This window comes from Porites lutea, chromosome 13 (assembly GCF_958299795.1).
Source record: "Porites lutea chromosome 13, jaPorLute2.1, whole genome shotgun sequence".
Taxonomy (NCBI): domain Eukaryota; kingdom Metazoa; phylum Cnidaria; class Anthozoa; order Scleractinia; family Poritidae; genus Porites; species Porites lutea.
In genome coordinates this window covers 12,748,966-12,758,812 of record NC_133213.1, presented here as the reverse complement: position 1 = coordinate 12,758,812, position 9,847 = coordinate 12,748,966, and the positions used below count along the sequence as shown (strand labels likewise).

The 9,847-nt window shown below is 39.9% G+C and overlaps 1 protein-coding gene and 1 pseudogene across 1 annotated transcript in view; one reads left to right on the top strand and one right to left on the bottom strand.

Moving 5' to 3' along the window:
• LOC140923321 (uncharacterized) overlaps positions 1–4,460 on the bottom strand; it is a 4,593-nt gene extending 133 nt beyond the window's left edge. Inside the window, exons 1-4 of the mRNA XM_073373415.1 lie at positions 4,362–4,460; positions 2,925–2,996; positions 1,074–1,324; positions 1–244 (exon numbers count right to left, since the gene is read on the bottom strand). The exon at positions 1–244 is cut by the window's left edge and continues 133 nt beyond it. Coding sequence (XP_073229516.1) covers positions 203–244; positions 1,074–1,324; positions 2,925–2,996; positions 4,362–4,371 — 375 coding nt within the window. The 5' untranslated portion in view covers positions 4,372–4,460 and the 3' untranslated portion in view covers positions 1–202. The remainder of the gene's footprint in view (positions 245–1,073; positions 1,325–2,924; positions 2,997–4,361) is intronic.
• A 1,256-nt stretch (positions 4,461–5,716) lies between these two features.
• Positions 5,717–9,634, top strand: LOC140922388 (uncharacterized; annotated as a pseudogene).
• The last annotated feature ends 213 nt before the right edge of the window (positions 9,635–9,847 follow it).

Sequence of the window (9,847 nt, the reverse complement as noted above, 5' to 3'; positions counted from 1 at the left end):
GACTTGTTGGTTACCTGATTTGTGCAGCATGAATGCATTGTATGAGAGTATATATTGATGATATGCGATATGATCATAGTCTATACGTATATTTTTAAAATTGTGAAAAAATCTCTCATGTATTCAGTTTTTTGATAATCCATCCAAGGCTTGATTTGTAGCTATATTATTATCTTGTTCTTGGTCATCACCATTTGTCAACTCAAGGACAGTTGTTCGTTCCTAAAACGAAGTCTCGAGCATTCTGAAATGAAAACAGACATGCTGAGACAAAGATCAAGTCATGTAACCCTATGTAAGGCAATCTGGGTTCCGGAATCCACGAAATTTTTTTGTGAAATCCCCAATCCTCGGCTCTGGAATTTAAAATTTAGCACTAGGAATCTCAGTGGGCTCCCGTTTCCGATTAGAATCTCGAATCCAAATTCCACTGACAACAAAGTCGAGAATCCAGTATCTAGCCGACAATGGAAATCAGACAGCTTGGAATCCAGAATCCAAGACTGTGTTTGTTGGATTACCTTACATGGGGCAAAGACATTTCTATTACGTAACGTGTTAACCTTGACTCGGTCGTTCACGTCCATGCTGTTGAGGAGCTGCGACGTCGTTCAAAATACGTTTCATACCGTTTTTTTGCAAACAAGGAGCCAAAAACTGTAGTCTTTCTGCCCATGACGCCATAACTTGTAACCATAGCAAGCTACCCTCACCTTTATTTGCAAAAATGGTCTCAGAGGTAAACGAGCAATTGCTGAAGAAAAAGTGTTCTCTCACTCTTGATAGTAAACCGTATACAAAAAGATAATCAGCCTTATACATTGGGCGGAGGAGGAGGCGAATACACCTTCCACTCCAAGCGTACGTCCAAGGGTTAACAAAGTGCATGCAATGGGGAGATGTAACACTGGTCCTAGTAAAATGCTAGTGTCTGGGAAGTAAAACACTAGAGTCTGGATAACTCCATGGGTAAGGAAAGCTCAAGGCTGCGTAGGAGGATAACATATCTAATAACTTTTAGTTATAGGATCTAAGCTACAAAACCTTAACGTTGAATATAAATACTAACTCACTTCATTGTCCGCTGACCGAACAATTATACACGAACCACTTTTCTCATGTAGTTGCTCTTGGCCAGGAATATAGGTCATATCAGTGTTTAGAAGATTGCAAGTGTACTGCTTCGTTTCAGAAAAGATGACACTATCACAAATATCCTGCCTCAAACATAAGTCCATGCACTGAATCTCGGTCCTCGCAGAATCTGACTCTATCACGCGACCTTTACATGCTTTTTTGGGGAGTTTATGATGTTTGCATCCACCTACAAGACTACAGATTACGATTTCTTGTTCTAGATGGTGTATTTTTCTTTGCACGCTCAAGGGATGTTAAGCGGCGACGCTCACCATTGGACGTTTTTATGCTTGAGACGTTAAAGTCGTCTAGACGCATTTAAGGTCTGAGAAGTTTAAGTCAAGTGTAAAAACGGAACGCATAGAAGTTGACGAAAGCGTTAGAAAAGAGCAGAATTTTCTGAATGAAAGACACTTGAAACACTGACTCTTCTCAGTCGTTTCTGTAGGAGTTGGGCAAAAGTGCGTCCTAGTTTATGGCGTCCAGTTTTTATAACAGACGTATTTAACGTCTATTTAAGTGTGTCTAAATGACGTACTTAACAAAAGACGATTCTTAATGGTTAATATGTCGTCGCACGTTAAACGCGTCTGTTTTATATACCGCTTTTTTACACTAAACGTTTAGTCGTCTTATAACGACTTTAATGTCTCTGGCATAAAAACAGTTGTTGACTTTAATCAGTGGTAACTCGTACAGGAGTAGCAATAGATGCCATTAAAGCCCTACTCTGCGAACTGGTCTATTTTCCGGAGGGGAAGGGGTTGCTGTAGACTGGTTACTGCGAGTTCTCCATTCGGGAGATGCGGCCATTGCCGCTCACTTATTCGTACTCTCTCGACTTGCTTTGCTCGCCACCGTAGTTGGAGAGCTGGCTTCCGAGGTTAAGCACTTAAAAGGTCTCTTTTGAGGGGCTTATATTCGGAGAAGTCATTTACGCAGAGGAACTTCTCATAGGAGGGGAATTTGCCATCCAATGCAAGCTCCTCTCCAATGAGATTATTACTGGGGAATTGACTGGAAATACCGTGGTAGCGTAATCGTTCTGAACATGCCAACTTTAAACACCACATTGTATTTGAGGACAATTTCCAGAATGATGTAAACCCCTAGGGGCTTACAAGCTGAGGGGCTTTAAGTAAGCTTTTTGCGGTTGGAATTTGGGAGGCTTATATTCGGAGGAGCTCAGAAATTAAGGTGCTTATTTTCGGAATTTTATCAACGAAGTGGGTTTTCCCTGCTAGCAGAGGTCTCTCACGGAGAGGCCAAAATAAGAGGAATAAGAGAAAGCATCTCCCTCCTCTCATTTTTCACTCCCCTTTCTTCAACTACTTTTTCCATGTCTTGCACGCTCAACGAAGCAAACCTGGAAGTCATGTTTTTGCTTCGTCACTGACGGAAAACAACACAAAGCGCACGAACTTGACACGATTACCCTTAGAAATCATGCACCGCAGTCATACGTGACATGATTACCCGTGACCTTTAGTTTCCTTGACATGATTATTGTATAATCTGCAGCTAGATGACGTCCCAAGCGCTGATTTCGAAAATTCACTGTACGCTTTCGGCCAATCAGAAAAGAGATAGTGAGTTGAAAGTATAATAATTGACTTTATTACATGTGTGGCCAGTAATTACATTTAAGACTTTAACAACCCACGACACATTTTTAAGCCATATAAATGACGCTGATACTTTGAACACTTCTAACATCCTACCCTCTCTCTGATGGTCACGAATTTGTTCATGTATCGTTTTCTTTAATGAGTTATAACTTAGCTTACCTTTTTCATCAGTTAAATGGAATGTTCGTATGACAAGAAAGACGAGAAAAAAGAGGGACCTGCGACAACGGGCTAAAGATACAAAAAAAAATTAGTTACATAACGGTAGTATTACGTACGGATTTGCAAATAAAAGCGGGCCTGAGATTGAAGTCTTAGATAATAATCATGGATGCCAGCTTTCTGTTCAAAGCTGACCTTCAAATGAAGTACAGGAACAAATATTTCGAACCAAAAATTTCGTAACAAATGTAGTTGTTAACAATTTGGATTCAGTAAAAGTAGCCTTCCAACAACTTATCATTAACACTTAAATAACTTGTACATGACAATATCTAACTGAATCTAAATTAGTCACGTTTTCCTATTAAGAAGAAACGCTAGCAGAGAAAATATAATTGGTAACCAAGGCCAAAATAACTTTTCGAACTGACGTCATTAATTAGATAAATATAAATGAGCGTCCAAATATTTCAATATTTGTGAGTAATTTAGCGGGATAATGAGCTTTCGCAATAACTTCTCAGGGGCCTTATTATACATAAAAAGAGTAAAACCGGCGTTATTTATTTATTTATTTTTTTAATTTCTTCTTTCGTGCTTCTAATTCTCAATACGGCCGCCAAAATCAGATATAATAATAAACGAGGACCCGTTTGAGGAAATAGGCACGAGACCTGTTTAGAACTCAGAGGGGATGAACTGCGTTAAAACTTGCGTTTCTTTTCGCATAACCAACTGCGGTAAATTAAGCTGGGTCTACCTACAGCTTTTTAAGCCGTTTACACTGATGTAGCGACAATTCCGGTATATTCGGGTCATAAAATACGTCCATGCCTTTGACTACTTTTGACAGTTACACTTCTAAAGTAAAAAAATTTTGTCATGTAGAAAGCTGTTTTATTGGACATGTTACTTTGAGGATGGTTTGTATAACCGATGCGTACATAGTAAGACTTACCCACAACTCGACTTTTGCGAAAACAAGCAAGGAAAGTCGAGAGAACTATTTTTTACCGTTGACTAATTAAACCAAGGCGGACTTTTAGAAAGTCTTCATTGAAAGGGCAGCTGTTGAGTAGTAACGTGTGAATCAGTGGTTGCTGGCTCTACTCGCTTTAAACAGTTCTTATATACATGTATAATGGCGTTTTAACAGTAAGCCGGAGTCTTCAGACGTGGATTTCCACTGTCGATTCTTTGTACGTGCATACTGACGAAATTTTTTTACTGACTTTGCGTGCGTAAAACAAGGGAGGCGATATATGAAAGGTTGCGCGTAAAACGTACTAACGTAAAATTCGAGTACGGTTCGAGTTTTACTTTCATGCATGGCCTGAATTTATTTAAGCGCGCAAAGCCAACTAAGAATTATCTCCATAAGCGCCTTAAACTAGGCGAAAGTGGAAGTCTACTTTACCAAAGTTTTGTACTTACTTTTACACATGTTATTTGTCCTCTGAAAAGCAGTTTGTAATAACGTTTAACTCGGTACTGACGTATGGTAACATTGCACTCTCTTTAATATTCTCATACCAACCTTGAAGTCAGTTTGACACGACTTTGAAAATTCTGATTCTGCTACCTGGTGAAAAGCAAACATTTCAATCAGTAAACAAACGAAGCCCCATCAATGTCGTTAGTATTGTTGACTTAGTTAATTTCTTTCCTTCATCTTTGTCGCCCCTCTCACAGATTTCTGATACTGATTACTTTTATGTTCGCATGAAAGAAAGCATTGACACATGTCACAAATCACTGATTAGCACTGAACGTAGTGAATTTGTGCCGCATAAATAAAGTCACTGTTAAAAGGCCACTTCCGAGTTCCAAAAACCCTTACTTTCAAAATGAGGCCAAGTGCACAACCTTTCTTGTGAAAACGAGTTTTATTTGCATGCGAATGACAAATCATTTCCGTGCCCACGGCAATAGAGGTGTTGTCAAATGAATAATGTAAATGACCCTTGGTGTGCAAATCAAGATCTACTCCGTCAGCGAAAATGGCTATCTATGTACTTTAGAAAGGTAAACTTCAGATCGCCTGGGTCTAAGTGATCAACTAGTAACAACGAACAGAAAGGATTTCAATCGTTTGTTATCGGTTTATCAGAAAGATTTTCACTTGCTTCAAGCCATATAGTAGTAATAAATCTGTCTTGCAGTTACCAGCTGACCCCATATCACTTTTATTCTGCGATGCGGTTACTTCCTGACTAAAGCCAACTAGAGTTACTGGCGCAAGTTTCAGTAAAATTTACGAATACTCTGAAAGGAAGGTCATTGCTGGGAGGAGAAGTTTTTTTGAAATTAGTTGTTATTGGTTTCTGTCCTGATTTTTTATACACTTTAGAGTCTGTTCAATCTTCTCCGCGGCTTTAGCTTCAAGCTGTTATAATATGCCGTGATGTTTGTAGACCGTATAAGAAAGGTATGTCATGGCGCACCATTGGGAATTGATTTCTGAGACGGCTCATATTTACACACCTTTAAGGACTGTATGTTTAATACAAAATTTACACTGATTTCTCAGTCTCTTACGTTTAATATGGCAAATTTTATTCCAACTGAGTCCAGCTTGCGTCTTAAGCAGGGAGGAAGAGTGTAAAAGAACTTATAAGTGGTAAGCTGTGTACTAGTCATAAAACTTTGTTTCCCATCACAGTTTATAGTTTCATAAAAATATGGCAAAGCTTAGCAAGCTTCTTTTTCCCCAATATTTTTAATCCTTCAGAGGTTAAGCTAGCATATCAAGAAATTTTATTTCGTCTGTTCTATGTTGCTCTAGGTCGGACTTCATTCAGCTGCTTTCCTAAAAGTAGCGTTCAAGTTATCATTAATTCGGAAATGGAAAGGTTTGGATGTTATTTTTCATTGTTCCTCATGAAAGCGGCAGAATTAGGAGGAAATAATGAAGTTAAAGTCAGAGGAAATTTCCGTCGAACAAAAGTGCTAATTCTTGATACTGGTGTGGCAGGTCTAACCCTGAGCTGGAAAAACACTGTAAGAAAATGTCTTCACAGACTTCCTCATCCCAGAAGCTCGAAATTACATCGGTGGGCGTTTCAAACAGAAGTCCATCGCTGGAGTGAATCTTGAGGAATTCATTACGCTTATAATAAGAGAAATCCTTTGTGGGAGCTGAATGAGAAGTACATACTTAAGAGGCATTTTCACTAATGACAGCTACTTCATCAAGGTATAAATGACGAGTTCCCAAATCTGACTTAACTGTAAGAACGTATAAGGGTTGCTGGAGATTTAGAAAGGAATGAAGGAAAGGTGTAGTAGTGTTCGTCCAGTATTTAGTTTCCCTTTATGGGCAGGGCGTAGACAATTTAAAGGCGTGAGAAGATGCAATACGTGTGCAATGCCTTTAAAGAGCAAGTTGTAACTATTCTGTGGACAAAGTGACAAGAACTGATTAATGTTAAAAAATTTCACAAATGTTGGACCGTGAAAGCAGTCGATAAACATAGATACCTTTTAACAAAATGTAGAAACAGTTGCCATAGAGGAATTTATTTGAAGTAGCACACCCTGTAACAAAATAAACTCTGAATTTAATCTGATGTAGATTGTAGCTGTATTGATAATCTTGCTCTCGGCTTGTTTACTGACTGCCTTCTTTAGTCTCAGCCGCGGACCCGAAACAAAGCTTCTCAACATTCTTCCCCGCCCTTTGTTTCTTAGCTCTTCTTAATTAATGTTCATTCAATATTTTATGATTGAGTTAAATCTCCCGGTTAATTCATCATAACAAGCTACCGTTGAAAAAATTTGGAAGACTTCTGCTGTTATCAGTACAGTTGACGTCAACTGTACTGATATCGATAGAAAAAGGGACAGGAGAAGGCGCGCGGTAGTTAAGCTGTTTTTGCTATCCCCTACCCCCTACCCCTTTCAGGCTAGTTTTTGCAGGACTGGCCTGCCTAAAACACAGGAAATAAAGCAAAAATACCATTCAATAGATGACAATTGCTATTTGAAGAATGTTTGCTAGGACAAAGTGCCCTTTTTAACATGGAAATGAAATTATCGGATTCGGCTTTTGTAAGATATGAAACATTATGCAGATCTCGGGAGGTGTCATCCGCCGATGCCTTCTTATCTTGGCGGATTACACCTCCTCGACCTGGATAATTCTTCATATCATACGCGAGTCAAATCCAATAATTGCTAATTATTAATTTTCTACCAAAGGTAAAAAGTGTTCCGTATTTGCTTTTATTATATGGAGGAGAGTGTTTTACCGGGAACTAAACCACTCGTAGATTCCATACGCCACTTCATCCGGGACCCGAGTGGCGTATTTTCCGTATGTCACCTTTGTGAGTGTCGTATCGTTCAACGACGTCACGATTCCCACCTTTTTCTTTTGTTGAATTGGTTTCTCCATATAATAAAAGGAACATCACACGTTGGCTCGAAGATATGAATTTTATGTTCTCGTGGCAAGAACAATATCTCACTCGTTCGCTTCGCTCACTCGTGAGATATTGTTCTTGCCACTCGAACATAAAATTCATATCTTCTCGCCACCGTGTAATATCCTCTATATCATGCGAGCAGAGGTTCTTTCTGGCATGGCTTTTAGAATTTACGAAGTCGATCGCGTGGCTTGTCAGTTGCGTACTGTTTTGGCAGGGTAACTGTATTTGCTGTACACGGTCAGAAGATGGAATTTTTTCCACTTTCATAGTACACTGCCGGTTGTGGGAAAATACTTAATCGGGGGAAACTGGAACACAATAAGATGATATATACTGCTAATCCAAGGTACCTCTGTAATTGGTGGTTTACATCTTTCAACCCTGATTCCGTTTTCTTTTTACAGCATGAGAGGATAAAGGGTGTCCCTATCCGACGGGTCATCCCTCTCAAATAGCTTCAGTTTTGGAGTCAAAATTGGGAAAAATTAAAATATCAGTTCGTTTTACCTTCGTCTGACTTTATACATCGGCATTTTTTCAGTGGTTTTATCGCATTGCAGGGCAGCACTGTCATCCCTAGGATGAAAAACGACACGCCAGCTAAAAGAGTTGGAAGAATACTTAGCAATGGATTTTGAGTGCCTACCTGGATCAGCCGTTTTGCATGTGACGGGCAGCGTGACAAAACTGGACAAAAGCCCGTCAGAGGAAAAGACGCTGAGAGAAATTATGGTTGAACTGAGAATGGTTTATGGTGAAAACATTCCCAAAGCTGAAGGTACGCCCTGGACAAAGTATAAATAGGCCTGTTTTAATCATTGTTCGTTGAATGCAAAGGTCTCCATTTTCCACGGCGGTGTCTATGCCAGCTGGCCTTCCTTAGAAGTTGTAAATCTAGCGGAATTTTTGAAAACATACCTCATAGCGGACCAGAATATTCACACGGGAAGCTGGCGACAGCCAGGTTTCTGGTCACTGCTAGTTGGTCTCATCGTCAAGCTCAGTCCCTGAACTAACTCGTCATGGGCTGGGAAGGGGCCTCCATGTCAATCCCTAGCGGGGGGGGGGGGGGGGAGGGTGCTGCAAAAGCGTGGTACTGTCCGTTAGTCTTGCTCTGGAAGAGTCTTTTTCTCCCGTCATGTCTGCCTTTAGTTTGTCATGTCATATTCTTTTAATGTTTGAGGCCCATTGGCCAATGAAAGCATTCTCCTCAAGCACGTGTTAGGCTGGGGGGAGGGGAGGGGAAGGAAGTCACGGGGGTGATTTAACCTTGAATTCTCAAGCATCCTCAGTCATTAAGAGCCTTCAAGCAGCTAGAGTGTATGGACAAGTCCGAGTGTCTCTTTGATGGACTTGAATCGGTTTCTTTTGCTGATCAAGAAGCAAGAAGAGAGTCACCTTAAGAGAACCAATGGCAATATTTACTTTAGTTGAGTCAGTTTAAGGTGTGTGGCCTCCAGGAGCCAGCTGGTGCGGTTTTCATAAACCGGGCTAGAAATACATGCCTAATAATGAACAAGTCATAAAAATTAAAAATAAATTAAATAAAGGTTACTTCTACCACTAACAACTTGACATTTGCATCTGAGGTTCGTTTTTGTACCTTTCATTCAATGAATGTTGAACGGTGTATCAAGCCATACTGAAAGTTCAAATAGCCATTCAACATGTTTAACGTTATTGCACAAGAATAGATGTGGTCTTTATTCTCAAAAAGAGCTGCATTCGTGTTGATCAACCTGCCAGTTGTTTAAAAAGCCACATTTCTTCTGATCGACTGCTTAAGTAAAGCGAATAAATGTTATTCCTCTCCCATTATTCATTTTCGTATTTCTTCGTAGTTTTTCACGAAATGTTTTAAGGGCTAAAGGAAAATAAAATAGTTAGCAGCCATACCAAAATGGAAAAACGAAAGCAAGGGAACTTGGATAGGTGCGCTGCTCCACTTACTCAAATTTTCTGCTTGCACAAGATATGGCATAACCTCTTCCCCAGGTCCCCAAGTGTGATGGGGGTAGATAACGCCCTAGGAACGAAATAAGTCCTATCAGCACCCAGCCAGCCCCCTACAATTCGTAAAAAGAGGTCATAGCAATTACGTTTTTTTCATACAGGTATGTTTTTCAGTGAATGGTCACAGAATCCGTTTGTACGCGGTTGTTTCCCAAATGCTGAAATTGGTACCACCCCCTAGCGATGCTTGGCGATTTCCATAATCTAGCAGGCAAGTTGGGTAACCTGGTTTTTGTTGGTGATGCTACTGTTCTAGACTGGTAGGCGTTCCACTTCTTTGGAGAAAAAACAGCGCTTGAAATTCTGCAATGTATTAAAGGAAAATGTCCTGCGTTTTGGCCAAATGGTCAAGTGGTGCAAGAATTTTCATTCATCCTTGAAGCGCACACGACACCGAAATTAGAACAGAGACAGTTGTTTGCCAAAAAGTCACTTATAATATACCGCTGTAAATTTCCTAACAAATAATATAAGTGT